General features: G+C 41.4%; 1 protein-coding gene across 1 annotated transcript; it reads left to right on the top strand.

Annotated features, from left to right (window-relative positions):
• Positions 1–754: 754 nt before the first annotated feature.
• Positions 755–15094, top strand: CLDN12 (claudin 12). The gene is made up of 3 exons (XM_005890515.3): positions 755–843; positions 2295–2382; positions 11747–15094. The coding sequence occupies exon 3, from the start codon at positions 11784–11786 to the stop codon at positions 12516–12518; it is 735 nt and encodes a 244-aa protein (XP_005890577.1). The 5' UTR covers positions 755–843; positions 2295–2382; positions 11747–11783; the 3' UTR covers positions 12519–15094.
• The last annotated feature ends 839 nt before the right edge of the window (positions 15095–15933 follow it).

The raw sequence follows: 15933 nt of genomic DNA, 5'->3' as shown, positions 1-15933 counted from the left end.
AGTCCAGCGTTTCTCATGATGTACTCTGCATATAAGTTAAATAAACAGGGTGACAATATACAGCCTTGACATACTCCTTTTCCTATTTGGAACCAGTCTGTTGTTCCAAGTCCAGTTCTAACTGTTGCTTCCTGACCTGCGTACAAATTTCTCAAGAGGCAGATCATGTGGTCTGGTATTCCCATCTCTTTCAGAATTTTCCACAGTTTATTGTGATCCACACAGTCAAAGGCTTTGGCATAGTCAATAAAGCAGAAATAGATGTTTTTCTGGAACTCTCTTGCTTTTTCCATGATCCAGCGGATGTTGGCAATTTGATCTCTGGTTCCTCTGCCTTTTCTAAAACCAGCTTGAACATCAGGAAGTTCACGGTTCACATATTGCCAAAATAAAAAGTTTAAAAGCAAATAACACTCTGACTACCCCCAGCCTCCCAGTGGGGCGGGGTAAATAAAAAGTGGTAAATAAATTACTTAGTGGGAAATATTTATTTGGGTACCCAACTCAAAATTATTTTTGGCTCTGTTTCCTCTAACTGTTTTGTAGACCTATAACCCAAATCTAAACGTAAGTTAAGGTGTTAAAAGAATGGGGGAGGTGGGAAACAGAGCAGAAAGGCGGGAGGTGGTCGCAGGATATTGCCTGGGACTGCCAGCTCAGTGGATTTTGGGAATTGTAGTCTGCCAGTCATCCAGGGCATTCCTGTTTAGGGAACCTGACTACGAGTCCCAGAAGCCTTTGGAGCGGCTCTCTGGGAACGCACTTCCTGGGACGCCGAGAGGAAGACGCTCCGAGAGGCTCCTCAGTGTGGGCGAGTGAAAATGCCCTGGATGTGAGAAACAGGTAGGTGTGGGCAAGAATGTTCTGGTTTCTGGGTCTTTTGCATAAGTAGTTGAGGATTTTTGTAAGATTGCTTAAACGAGGAGAGTCACTCAGCATTGGAACGTGCTGACCACCTTTGTGGACGTGAATGCTGAATGAGGAGGTGTTTGATGAAGCTCTCAAAATTACTTTGGACCCAGAAGTATGAAAATGTCGACGTGTCTGGCCAGGGCTAGGGGCCTGGCTGGCCAGGTGTGTGCTGTGGAGGTGCAGGTTGCTATTTTTGAATCACTGGCTCATGCTGGTTGTGTAATGATGACCTGCTCTCTATTCAAACCCACTTAGTGGTGCAGGGATAAGCTTGTTCTGAGAGCGTACAGTCACTGCTGCGGTCTCTTTCCACTGGCTCTAACCAGGAAAGCTCTCTCTCTCTCTCTCTGTCTCTTTTTTCAACCTCCTCTGTCTTTCTACCAACTCTGATGCTCCTGAGGACGCAGCTCAAAGGGAGTGCAGAGAGGGTAGTGGGGAGGCGGGCTTCTCTGGAAGCCCACTTTGCTTTTCTCTGAAGCCCAAGTTCTGTGTTACAGGCTTTGCAAGGGGCCAGTCGTGACGTTAGAAGGCCAGACTTGGTGACCTGACTTTAAAAGGATTGCTCAGAGATCCTATTGTGTGTTTATATTGTGACACTTAACTTTGGAGTAAGTAAGCAACTGTGATTGAAACCAACCAGACATACATTTAGAAAAGAAAAAAAAAAAAATCTGGCTGAAATCCCTTTCTTGCAGACTGTTGGGAACATCATTCTACTTTATGATCATTGTAGGGCTAGCAATATATATGTATATAGACACACCTTGAACCAGGAAGTTCTTAGGCGTTACAAGTTTTCCTTCTCGTCCTTCTACTTGAGGTAATTAGTGTTTGAAGAGGAAGTTGTTGATGCTTAAGAAAGACATATGAAAACATTTAAATGGTGGGTTGAGCTGTTGGTGGAACTATAAACTGAAGAGAAATTCTAGTTGCAAGTTTTAGGGGGCATGGTAAAACCAAGCAACTTTGACTAGTTTTGTTGTCAGTATCCTTTTAAAAGGAATAAAAGAAACCTCAGGAATGTGTTTTATGCCAAGACAACTAATTACATAGTGCTTCATCAGCCCTCCTTATTCTTTGACTGTAGTTATGAAAAGATTTCCAAAACAGTGAAGTGATTTTCATCCTTGTTTTTCCTATCTTCTTAAGTCACAAAATGAGAGTTAATTTTTTCTTCTGTAGCTCACAAATAGATATTGTGTGAATTTAAGAATAAACTACCTTTTTTTATTTTTTTTTTTAACTTACTGCCCACCTTTTTTTGGCTTAAGATTTCTTTGGTTTTAGATGATTGGTAATTATTTTTCCTAGCTCCATATGAATTCAAATTGAGTTTTTAAAGAAGTACTATATTAATTTGGAGTGCTTTTTCTGTTCTTTAGGTCCAGGCCATCTTGACTGTGTTCAGATGTGCATACATTTCTTCTAAGTTGATTAAAGTTGTTTTGGAACTATCAAGTACCTCAAAGAGTAAGTACATGCCCTGATTTTATTTCTTCCTTTTACTTCCATATATATGACACTTTTTTCTCTTAACAAAATAAAGTTACAGGATAGATCTCCATTCCAGGTGCTATGTTGATGATCTATATCGTCTAAGAAAACCCTTCTGAGGGAGACAGTACCTTCTAAGGTAGAAGGGACTGCTAGTGTTACTACCGAGGATTAATGTAGCTGCTATTACAGATGTGTTCTCATGTAGCTATTCCTTAGAATTGTCTCTGAAAAAAATACAGTAATGGATCTGAGAATTCTTAAAGCTTTTCGACATTATTCCTGCTTCAAACTTCTTTGAACTCATTCAGACCTACAGGAAAGATATTCTTTTGAAAAATATTTTTATTTGAAATATCTTTGATAACCTTTAATTGTGTACCATCTCCTCTGCACGTCATTGTGGAACAGTCAGATGTGAAGTGGGTGTTTCGAACAGAGGCCTTATCTGATTTGGTCAGTAGCTATTCTCAAAGAGAATGCTCTCCAATAAACCTACCAGTAATGGTCACAGACTTAAATTTCCCACCCTATTCTGTTTTACGAAGGGTTTTACTGTTTATGATCTCACAACTATCTTGGGGGACATTTGAGAAATTTGAGATGCAGAGGGCATAGGACTTGGCCGGTTTGCAAATGGTGGTTTGTGACTGGCGTTTGAGTCTTGGGTCGCCTGGGCTACAATACCATGCTGCCTCCCAGATGGAAACAGCAAACCCACACATCTGTATATACAACTCAGCTCAAGACCTGTCACCCAGCTAGTGTTCGTGGGTGCTCCTCAGATTGTTAAAGTGTATTCTTAGCCTTGCACATCTGCTGCAGTCACTAATAAGAGGCTTTCATATGGCAAAAAGATGTTTATTTCTTTTCCTCAGTTGGGAAAAATATTTTAAAAAGGAAATAGAAATACAAGTATAAAAAATTGCTTAACTTTGATAAGCAAACATTAATTCAGTATATGAACCAGTAGTCTTAAAGGCACATCCTGTATGTAACATACCTATTAAGTTGAAAACACGAGAATCAACTGTCATAATTATCTAACCACGGTGGGAATTAACCAGTGTTGCTAAACTTAGATACGTGTGTCTAGAAGCAGAGGCTGCATATAAATAACCTGGGAATGGCTTCATCTTTCTTAGGAAATTTCTGGGGGAAGAAAATGAACTTCATTTTTAAAAATGAGAGAGACTTTGGCCAGTAAAGAGTGGAAAGCAGGGGCACATTCTAGAAGCAGTTTGGAGGCTTCAGAACACAGAGTATGAAAGAATGTAATGAGTGGAACTGATCCTGGAGCAAATTGATAACTCTCTGTGTCCTCACCATACTCATATGAACCTTCCATTTGCTTTTTTTGTTCATTCATTAAACAAATAATTGAGTGCCTTCCGTGTGCCGGTGTTGGACACAGTGAATAAAACAGAAGGCTCTCTGTCCTCCTGGAATTTACAGTCTGGTAAGACGGATAAACACTGAACAGAGAATATAAGCAAATTCACTGCTATCAAAGAAAAATTACAAAGGTGCAACCAGGGCGTGTAACTAGGGAAGGGGGAAGAGGAAGAGTTGGAAAGGAGAGGGGAGGTTTAGGTCCAGCCTCCCTGGAAACTAGAAAGGTAAGTACATGTCAGCTAAGCAAAGAATAGGATGGGATTAAGAAAGTTCTAGGAGGAAACACAGCATGAGAAAAAGCCCACATTGAAAAACATAATTTGAAAAGTTAAAAGAAAAGCATTATGTCTACATAGACTAATATGTAAGGTAGAAAACTGACTCAGTAAGGAGACTAAGAATCTGGCAGGAACCAGATGGTGGGAAGTAAAACTTTGTAAATTATAGGAAAGATATGAAACTTTGGAAACTTTATTTCTGAGGAAACTATTCAGTAGAAAGCTGCTACTGCTGCTAAGTCGCTTCAGTCGTGTCCGACTCTGTGCCACCCCATAGATGGCAGCCCACCAGGCTCCCCATCCCTGGGATTCTCCAGGCAAGAACACTGGAGTGGGTTGCCATTTCCTTCTCCAATGCATGAAAGTGAAAAGTGAAAATGAAGTCGCTCACTTGTGTCCGACTCTTCGCGACCCCATGGACTGCAGCCCACCAGGCTCCTCCGTCCATGGGATTTTCTAGGCAAGAGTACTGGAGTGGGGTGCCACTGCCTTCTCCCAATAGAAAGCTATTGAATGGTAAAATGTAGTGAAATGATCAGATTTGCAATTGAAAAAATAATGCGTGGTTTCAAATTAATTGGTAGAACTCCAAGAGTCAGCGTATCTTTCAGTTTTAAATCACTGAACATATTCCTTCTCTCACTGTCCCTATAAGATGTTACTTTATCCCTCTATGGGATATACTGGTGCTGTTGCTGCTGCTAAGTTGCTTCAGTCGCGTCTGACTCTATGCTTTGTATCAAATCATACACATGTAGAGTTATGAGCAGGGTATAAAATGTAAAGCAGCCAAAGAAGTTTACAAACAGTGAGGACATTAATTCCAGCACCGAGATTGAAATTCAGTTAAATTAAAGTTCGTAATATTTCCCTTCTGAAAAATGCCATATACTTGTTCAGTTCAGTTTAGTTGCTCAGTCGTGTCCGACTCTTTGCGACCCCATGGACTGCACCACGCCAGGCCTCCCTATCCATCATCAACTCCCATAGTTTACCCAATCTCATGTCCATTGAGTCAGTGATGCCATCCAACAATCTCTTCCTCTGTCATCCCCTTCTCCTCCTGCATTCAATCTTTCCCAGCATCAGGGTCTTTTAAAATGAGTCAGATCTTCGCATCAGGTGGCCAAAGTATTGGAGTTTCAGCTGCAACATCAGTCCTTCCAATGAACATTCAGTACTGATCTCCTTTAGGATGGACTGGTTGGATGTCCTTGCAGTCCAAGGGACTCTCAAGAGTCTTCTCCAGCACCACAGTTGAAAAGCATCAATTCTTTGGTGCTCAGTTTTCTTTATAGTCCAACTCTCACATCTATACATGACCACTGGAAAAACCATAGCCTTGACTAGATGGACCTTTGTTGGCAAAGAAAATATCTCTGCTTTTTAATGTGTTGTCTAGGTTGATCATAACTTTCCTTCCAAGGAGTAAATGTCTTTTTAATTTCACAGCTGCAGTCACCATCTGCAGTGATTTTGGAGCCCCCAATGTAAAGTCAGCCACTGTTTCCACTGTTTCCCATCTATTTCTCATGAAGTGATGGGACCGGATGCCATGATCATAGTTTTCTGAATGTTGAGTTTTAAGCCAACTTTTTCACTTTCCTCTTTTACTTTCATCAAGAGGCTCATTAGTTCTTCTTCACTTTCTGCCATAAGAGTGATATCATCTACGTATCTGAGATTATTGGTATTTCTCCTGGCAATCTTGATTCCAGCTTGTGCTTCCTCCAGCCCAGTGTTTCTCATGATGTACCCTGCATGTAACTTAAATAAGCAGGGTGACAGTATACAGCCTTGACATACTCCTTTTCCTATTTGGAACCAGTCTGTTGTTCCATGTCCAGTTCTAACTGTTGCTTCTTGACTTGCATACAGATTTCTCAAGAGGCAGGTCAGGTGGTCTGGTATTCCCATCTCTTTCAGAATTTTCCACAGTTTATTGTGATCCACACAGTCAAAGGCTCTGGCATAGTCAATAAAGCAGAAATAGATGTTTTTCTGAAACTCTCTTGCTTTTTTGGTGATCCAGCAGATGTTGGCAATTTGATCTCTGGTTCCTCTGCCTTTTCTAAAACCAACTTGAACATCTGGAAGTTCACAGAAGCCTGGCTTGGAGAATTTTGAGAATTACTTTGCTAGCCTGTGAGATGAGTGCAATTGTGTGGTAGTTTGAACATTCTTTGGCATTGCCTTTCTTTGGGATTGGAATGAAAACTGGCCTTTTCCAGTCCTGTGGCCACTGCTGAGTTGTCCAAATTTGTTGGCATATTGAGTGCAGCACTTTCACAGCATCATCTTTTAGAATTGGAAATAGCTCAACTGGAATTCCATCACCTCCACTAGCTTTGTTCATAGTGATGCTTTCTAAGGCCCACTTGACTTCACATTCCAGGATGTCTGGTTCTAGGTGAGTGATCACACCATTGTGATTATCTGGGTCGTGAAGATCTTTTTTGTACAGTTCTTCTGTGTATTCTTGCCACCTCTTCTTAATATCTTCTGCTTCTGTTAGGTCCATACCATTTCTGTCCTTCAGTGAGCCCATCTTTGCATGAAATGTTCCCTTGATATCTCTAATCTTCTCGAAGAAATCACTGGTCTTCCCATTCCATTGTTTTCTCTATTTCTTTGCATTGATCCCTGAAGAAGGTTTTCTTATCTGTCCTTGCTATTCTTTGGAACTCTGCATTCTAATGGGTATATCTTTCCTTTTCTCCTTTGCTTTTTGCTTCTCTTTTCACAGCTATTTGTAAGGCCTCCTCAGAAAACCATTTTGCTATTTTACATTTCTTTTTCTTGGGGATGGTCTTGATCCCTGTCTCCTGTACAATATCATGAACCTCTGTCCATAGTTCATCAGGCAGATCTAGTCCCTTAAATCTATTTCTCACTTCCACTCTATAATCGTAAAGGATTTGATTTAGGTCATACCTGAATGATCCAGTGGTTTTCCCTACTTTCTTCAATTTAAGTCTGAATTTGGCCATAAGGAGTTCATGATCTGAGCCACAGTCAGCTCCTGGTCTTGTTTTTGCTGACTGTATAGAGCTTCTCCATCTTTGGCTGCAAAGAATATAATCAGTCTGATTTCGGTGTTGGCCATCTGGTGATGTCCATGTGTAGAGTCTTCTCTTGTGTTGTTGGAAGAGGGTGTTTGCTATGACCAGTGCATTCTCTTGGGAAAACTCTATTAGCCTTTGCCCTGCTTCATTCTGTACTCCAAGGCCAAATTTGCCTGTTTCTCCAGGTGTTTCTTGACTCCCTACTTTTGTATTCCAGTCCCCCATAATGAAAAGGACATCTTTTTTGGGTGTTAGTTCTAAAAGGTCTTGTAGGTCTTCATAGAAGCATTTAACTTCAGCTTCTTCAGCATTACTGGTAGGGGCATAGGCTTGGATTACCATGATATTGAATGGTTTGCCTTGGAAACGAACAGAGATCATTCTGTTGTTTTTGAGATTGCATCCAAATACTGCATTTTGGACTCTTTTGTTGACTATGATGGCTACTCCATTTCTTCTAAGGCATTCTTGCCCACAGTAGTAGATATAATGGTCATCTGAGTTAAATTCACCTATTCCAGTCCATTTTAGTTCACTGATTCCTAAAATGTTGATCTTCACTCTTGCCATCTCCTGTTTGACCACTTCCAATTTGCCTTGATTCATGGACCTAACATTCCAGGTTCCTATGCAATTGGACCTAACATTCCAGGTTCCTATGCAATAGTACTCTTTACAGCATCAGACCTTGCTTCCATCACCAGTCCCATTCACAACTAGATGTTGTTTTTGCCTTGGCTCCATCTCTTCCTTCTTTCTGGAGTTATTTCTCCACTGATCTCCAGTAGCATATTGGGCACCTACCGACCTGGGGAATTCATCTTTCAGTGTCCTATCTTTCTGCCTTTTCATACTGTTCATGGGATTCTCAAGGCAAGAGTACTAAAGTAGTTTGCATTCCCTCCTTCAGTGGACCACATTTTGTCAGACCTCTCCACCATGACCTCTCTGTCTTGGGTGGCCCTACACGCATGGCTTAGTTTCATTGAGTTAGACCAGGCTGTGATCCATGATGTGGTCCGTGTGATCAGGTTGGTTAGTTTTCTCTGATTGTGGTTTCAGTCTGTCTGCCCTCCGATGCCCTCTCTCAGCGCCTACCGTCTTACTGGGCTTTCTCTTACTTTGGACATGGGGTATGTCTTCACGGCTGCGCCAGCAAAATGCAGCCGCCACTCCTGACCTTGGATGTGGGGTAGGTCCTCTCCGCTGCTTGCCGTGCAGCCACTGCTCCAGGTATACTTGTTGGCTCTCTAAAAATATGACTTAGTTAGTTTCTGAGATCTGAGCCAAGTATAATTGAGCAGAAGCCAATTCAGGGGACTGATCCAACATCTGGATTGATATGATGTTTGATAAATTTGAACACACTTAAAACTGAAATAGATGTTAAGTATTGATCTGGCTCTGTTTATTAGTGTCATTTGATAATCTATAGGCTAAGAACTACAGAAATTTATTTATTAGTAATAAAATTCGTTCTGATCTTGTTTCTCATTTTGTTTGTAGGAATCAGGGTACAGGGAGCTTGAATGAAAAAAACTCAATTATACTGATACTCTAAGTATTTGTCCCCTACCTCTGAAAACAGGAAGGAATTGTGATTGGGTTAGGACTTAGCAGTGGTGATCTGAAGGCTTTCTGAAGCTTTGAAAGGAATTGAGGGAAACTTTTTTTTTACATCTTCACAATGTTGATTAAGTCTTCTTTCTTTTCATTGCTCAGTTTTTCTCTAAGCCTGAATTATTCATTTTTATGAACTTGTATGGAAAATCCCATGGACGGAGGAGCCTGGTGGGCTGCAGTCCATGGGGTCGCTAAGAGTCAGACACGACTGAGCGACTTTATTTTCTCTTTTCACTTTCATGCATTGGAGAAGGAAATGGCAACCCACTCCAGTGTTCTTGCCTGGAGAATCCCAGGGACGGGGGAGGCTGGTGGGCTGCCGTCTATGGGGTCACACAGAGTCGGACATGACTGAAGCGACTTAGCATAGCATAGCATAGCATATCTTATTTGGTTGATACCTAATAATGATCACTTAATATGTAGTAATTAGATGCCTTTTTCATTATCAGCACTTTGAGTTTTGATAAAACAGCATATTCTTTCCCTCAGTCTGATGGTTAACATATTGGGGCAAAGTCCAGATCTTCATGGCCTTGGGTGTGCCTCAAAGACCTAACAGAGTGTTCTGCGTGTGCTGAATAGTAAATCCCTGCTGAATGAATGATTGCTTAGTAATGGCTACTTCCTTGTCCAGTTCTATATCATTAAGAGCCTACCTTTTTAAGCTCCTGTGGTCTTGGGTCAGAGCCTAGTATTTATTTATTCAAATATTCCTAAAATGACTTGTGTGCAAGTTGCTGTCAGTATACTGGGGAGAAGATACATGAGCGGAAACCAACAGGAAGCTGGGTTCTGGAGCCTGACAAAACTAGTGGCGTTTTCCAGTGTAAACGTCCTCAAACCTGCGCCAGTTTCCATCGTAGGACTCAGGTGGTTGGTAGGTTGCTAAAATCAGGCATTTAAAATTTGCAGGAAAAAAAAAATAAATTATGACCATAATTCCTCCAAGTATTTTCATCCATAACATTTTTTTTAAAACAATTACTACTTTTAGTAATATTGATAGAAGACAACATGATAAACAAATAGTAAACTAAGAACAGAAAAACTTAAAACTAGTTATTCTTGAGGACTTTAAAAAATGGTCACTTTTATATTTTACAATATAAAAATCACTTAAACTGATTTTTATATTGTACACTTACATATGTGTGTGTGTATAAGTATGTTCAGTTCAGTTCAGTCGCTCAGTCGTGTCCGACTCTCTGCGACCCCATGAATCACAGCACGCCAGGCCTCCCTGTCCATCACCAACTCCTGGAGTTCACTCAGACTCACGTCCATTGAGTCAGTGATGCCATCCAGCCATCTCATCCTCTGTCGTCCCCTTCTCCTCCTGCCCCCAATCCCTCCCAGCATCAGGGTCTTTTCCATTGAGTCAACTCTTCACATGAGGTGGTCAAAGTATTGGAGTTTCAGCCTCAGCATCAGTCCTTCCAATGAACACCCAGGACCGATCTCCTTTAGGACGGACTGGTTGGATCTCCTTTCAGTCCAAGGGACTCTCAAGAGTCTTCTCCAACACCACAGTTCAAAAGCTTCAATTCTTCAGCACTCAGCTTTCTTCACAGTCCAACTCTCACATCCATACATGACTACTGGAAAAACCACAGCCTTGACTAAAAATTATTCCCAGTTTTTGTGATTGGACTAAATATATAGTAAATTAAAACAGTCTGTTCTGTTGCCTTGCAGGACACATGATAGAAAGTAGAAAAAATACATTTGAGTGGTGTTTGGAGAGTGAGTTTCAAACTCCTGAAGAAATAAAGCTGAATAATATACTGGTTTTTTTTATAATATGTCATATACAGATGAAGAGTCCAGCCTTTTAATTTGAGATGAAGCGTCTTGCTAGCATTAATGCAGATAGGTTGTCATTTCAGAAATCTTTGCATTCATCTTATATGAGCAGTCATAGTAGACTAACCAATAGTAGTATGTCAGTATTATAACCAATAACCAATAGTTTAATCTGAAAAGCATGCCAGCCATAGTCAATCAGTGAGGAAGTGATGATGCAGAATAATGTCAGGGACCTTTTTTCTGTCTTTTTGCTTTGACTAACTCATTGGAGAGGAGTCTATTTACATTTTGTGTTTTCTGGTATGCCTAGTATATAGGAATGAGCCGTCTGCTCTTTCTTATTTAACGTTTACTCCACAAATGTTCTTTGAACTGCTCCATGATGCCAAGCACTGAGCTGATCACTGAGTGCTTAGAATAGTTGACACTCACATCGCACTTCCAAGGCACCAGGTATAATTTTAAGCACTTGATGTCATATTAATTCATTGAATACCTAGAAAAGCTGTGAGTTAGGCACTGTTACTTTCCCCATCTTGCAGATGAGGAAAGTGAGGCACACAGAAGTAGTGTTGCTGATCCAAAGCCACTTGGGTCACTTGGCTAGTAACTGAGGAAGCAGGGATTCGAATTCGAGCCGTCTAGCTCAGCGTCTGCCTTCAGCTACTCTGCTGCCCTCTCTCCTCACACCTTTGCCTGTTTTGCTAGTCTCCTTTTACATCTGCGTGAGCATCGGAGGCCGAATTTGTGTTTGGAGTTGATGGTGTTGTGTTTGTGAATGGTGCTGTGCCCTGCATATTTGAGTATCTGACACACCTAAGTGCTTGATAACGCGGGTGTCGAATGAGTGATTTTTGAAAACTGAGAGATGTGATGTTAAGTGAATTTGGAATTATGTTGGTTGTTCCTCTGATTCACCGGATAGAAAAACGCTCGTGTGTGAAGACTCTGGTTGCTGTATGAGCAGTCATTGATGAGCAGGGGTGTGCATGTACACCTGTGCTCTGCGGTCACGGCACGTGTGCTCATACCCGTTCCTACTGCATATGGAGACAAGGGACAGGATTCTGTCTGATTCCATGTCCCTGGTGTGTTTCCAGACAGCCCCACCCTTCCTGCTCTGCTCTCCCGGGGTCCCCTCATGATCTCTCCTCTTCTGTGTCCCCCCAGTCTGACTGGCAGTACTGCACACGCCTGCCTGCCTGCCATGGGCTGTCGGGATGTCCACGCGGCCACCGTGCTGTCCTTCCTGTGTGGAATCGCCTCCGTAGCGGGCCTCTTTGCAGGCACACTGCTTCCCAACTGGAGGAAGTTACGACTGATCACGTTCAACAGAAATGAGAAGAACCTGACTGTCTACACAGGCCTGTGGGTGAAGTGCGCCCGCTATGACGGGGGTAATGACTGCCTGATGTACGACGCTGCCTGGTACTCCTCCGTGGACCAGCTGGACCTGCGGGTCCTCCAGTTTGCCCTGCCGCTCAGCATCCTGATCGCAATGGGCGCCCTGCTGCTCTGCCTGATCGGAATGTGTAACACGGCCTTCAGGTCCTCCGTGCCCAACATCAAGCTGGCTAAGTGCCTGGTCAATAGTGCAGGCTGCCATCTGGTGGCCGGGCTGCTGTTTTTCCTGGCGGGTACTGTGAGCCTCTCCCCGTCCATCTGGGTCATCTTTTACAACATCCACCTGAACAGGAAGTTCGAGCCAGTCTTTGCGTTTGACTATGCTGTGTACGTCACTGTGGCTAGTGCTGGGGGCTTGTTTATGACGGCCCTGCTACTGTTTATTTGGTACTGTGCATGCAAGTCCTTGCCCTCTCCTTTCTGGCAGCCGCTGTACTCCCACCCTCCCGGTATGCACACGTACTCACAGCCCTATTCAGCCCGTTCCCGCCTCTCTGCCATTGAAATCGACATTCCAGTAGTTTCCCACACCACCTAATGGGGAAGTCGTTGTTCAAGAAACCTTCTAGCCTCACATTTCCCTCGTGAAGAAGCCGTTTTGGGCCTATATCCATTTTCCTCGGTTCCTGATCAGTCAGTGAAGCCAAATCTGTATGTCTTGGTAGGATGAAGTGCTGCTAGTTTTTATGAAAAGTACAATATTTTAAATGTGAATCATTCCTTTTATCTTGCTTCTTGTGCTCAAAGCATTTTTAACCTCCATATTGATATCTGATCAGTTATTTAGGTAGAAAGGACCTGTGTCTCAATTGAGGTGATTTAGAGCCACATGGTAAAAAATGGTTATTAAGAGGAGCTGTTATATGCGATCCTTAGAAATATTTCAGAACGTCAGAATGTATATCGCCCTTTTTTCTATAATACCTTAAATTGGTGGGAAAAAATGGACAATTTCAAATTAAGATTTTTTTTTCAGGTAAGGGTAATAGTTTATCAGTAGCCAGTCTACCAGCTTAGGCTGTAACTTTTCTTACTTCTTTCTCGGGGCTAATTGTATTGAATAGAGTTTGGTATTTTGAAGATGACTTTCTTTTGTGAGTTCTTATCTTCTACCTCATGCCTATGTTTAAAAATAAAATGTATCTTAAGTGATGTCAGAATAAGCCTAACCTTTAAAATATCTATTAGTATGGATAACATTTAACCTAATTATAAAAGTTAATGGTTCTATAAGTTGTATTATTAGAATTAAACTGTGCCATGTGATGGGTTGGTGCTTCCTTTGACGCGCAAAAAAAAAACACCTTTTTTTTTCCAGATATCATCAACCAGGTGGCACTCAGGCCCACATGTAATCTCTTAGTGACCAAGAGAAAGAAAGAGGCCCGAGTGGTTAGTTCTTCAAATAGTGGCAGGGGACAAGCATCTGCTCTTCGGTGACAGCTGCAGAGGTTCATCGGGGTGACTGCCTTTTGGGTGATGGGTGGAGTGAGGCATGGCCTCCCCATGACCAGGTTCCCTCTTGATTCAGTTCCTGCCCCATCACCGACTATTTCTGTGAGTGTATATCTTTGCCCAGCACGTTACTAGGTGCAGTTGAGAATACATGGAAAGTATGAGATCTCGTCCCATCTACTAAGAAATTTTACTTCAAGATAGAAGATCATACGGTTAATGACCTCAGTGGCAGCTGGTCTTCACTCAGTCATTGTGCCTGGAGTACATTTCACCCAAAGCATGGCTTTCTGGCAGCCAGGCTTATTGTAAATACCAGCAATATTTGGATCCAGAAACTCAGTTTGTTGGATCCTGTAGAGCACCTACCTTAGTCTTGATGCTGTGATAACAGGGTATCAGATTCCTGAGAACTGGATGGGCCACAGTGGTAAAAAACAAACAAAACAAAACCCACCAATTGTCCCCTTTTCACCTCTAAAAATATGATGGCATATCGAAGAGGGAGAAGTATCTAAATCTCTCTTCTAATGAGATAATGCTTAGAGGAAACCATGTTAACACCAAGATGAATGCTTACAGATTCAGGGATATTGGGTCTTTACCCTTCGGAATTTGAGCTGCGTACTTATTTGATGTCATTTGCTCCACATCAGTGCTGTGTTCATGCGGAATTTGTTCTGTTACCCATTACAAATCTCACGTACAACTAGTTGCATGATTGACACGTTATTGTGCCTCTTTTGCAAATCTGAGTATGCTTCTGGAACTTCTGTGCATAAAGCAGTACTTTCGTTTCTAATTCCAAACACTGGTTTATGTAAATAGCAAGTACATCCAGTTGTATAATTTTTAAATGCCTTCAGTTGAAAGCATGCAAAACTCTGGTTTTTAAGCAATAGCTTCTGATTTCCTTCAGTTCTTTTTACTCTTCTTGGATGTAGCTGAGTTTTGATCATTCCAACACAACAGCAGGTAAAATTTTAAGATTAATATTAATTTTCCTTTTACTAATTAATTTCTGTTCCCATTTTCACTGACTTTGTCCAGAAGTGTCAAGAATTCCACCATTCTTTGTATAAGTAATGTTAAAAGCAGACCAAGCCATTAATATTCTAGACAGTTTTTAGTCCATGGGACCATATATATAAATACATATAAAATGTTGAACTTTTACTACAAGCATTTTTGGATTCTTTTCATAAACTATAGCCTCAAATTAGTGTTTATTATGGATTCACGTGGCAATAGAAACAGGTGTTTCCCTTATTGTCATTAATATTTCAGATTTGCTGTCAGAAACTATTCTTATTCTTCAGAGCCATCAAAGGAATCCATATATTTATAATTTTTTAAATAACTTTTGAGCATTCATCAGGCTATCATTGTGATGGGGATATCTTTCTTTTGTTGTTGCAAGTCTCTTCATGTTAAAGGCCTTTTACAGAAGCTTGGGAAACAGTTTGGAAGACCTTAAATGTAGTCTAATGGACCGGTTTTGGTTTATCCAACCACGGGAGGAAAAAACGCCTGAGTTTACTTTACTTGTAAATAAGTATACACTATAATAGATAATATGTTTGCTGTAAACTGCAGTGTAAAACTTCGATAAAACTGCACTGTACTTCTTGATGTTTATTAAAAGATGTATTTTTACAAGTTTCTGTTTCTGTCCTCATTTTCATCAGTGCTTTAAGGTGAAATATTTTGAGAAATGTTTCTCAAATATGTGCAAATTGTAAAAGACACGGCCCCTTTTAAACCCCTGTAGAATAGCAGTTGGAATCAGAAAACTTGGCATTATTGTTTCAGAAGCATCAAGACCCTTCATTTCTAAGAACGGTCTTAGGAGTTCACTGGACTATTTCAACATTCCACAGAAAAACAACAAATAAAGTCAAATAGGCCAGACTTGCCTCATCAGTGTAGTTTTCCAGCCACCTGTGCTCTTGGCGATTGCGAGTTCTCAAATGGTTAAGTGAGAGGACCTTTCTTCATTCTTCAGAACTCAAGGTTGCCAGGAAAAGTGGTCCTAATAGGTAAGCCCCTCAAAATTTCCAGGACCTGGAATGAGCTTTTAGTTTTTGGCCTCCCAGTGATAGCATTCACAAGCACCCCTCACTGAACCCATGGCTCTGATGGGACATTGGATGCCAGAGCTGTTGCACTAGAAGTGTGAAGCCATTTCAGGCTGGCCATCGCCATAGCTGATTATACTAACACACTACAGTCTGGAGTCTGCCCCCAAGTTGCACAAGCTCCCTGAGGGTGGCCAAAATGCTGGAGAAACTCTTCATGCTAACCAAATTCACAAGTGATTTACCAACCAGAAGTGAAAAATATAGATGGCTTGCAATCACTATCCAAGACCAATTTTTAAAAATATCCCCTACACAGAGCTCTTTGGAGAAAAAGACTGATTCCAGTCCCGGGGTAGGAAAAGTGCAAGATGAGCCCAGCACATTGTCTTCTGCAAAAAGAAACACTCGAAGAAGGAT

Source organism: Bos mutus, chromosome 4 (assembly GCF_027580195.1).
Source record: "Bos mutus isolate GX-2022 chromosome 4, NWIPB_WYAK_1.1, whole genome shotgun sequence".
Taxonomy (NCBI): Eukaryota; Metazoa; Chordata; class Mammalia; order Artiodactyla; family Bovidae; genus Bos; species Bos mutus.
This window is presented reverse-complemented; position numbering and strand designations above follow the sequence as displayed.

What these genes read in the sequence shown, in the direction of transcription:
- CLDN12 (XM_005890515.3), top strand. Translation starts at nt 11,784, where the DNA reads ATGGGCTGTCGGGATGTCCACGCGGCCACCGTGCTGTCCTTCCTGTGT.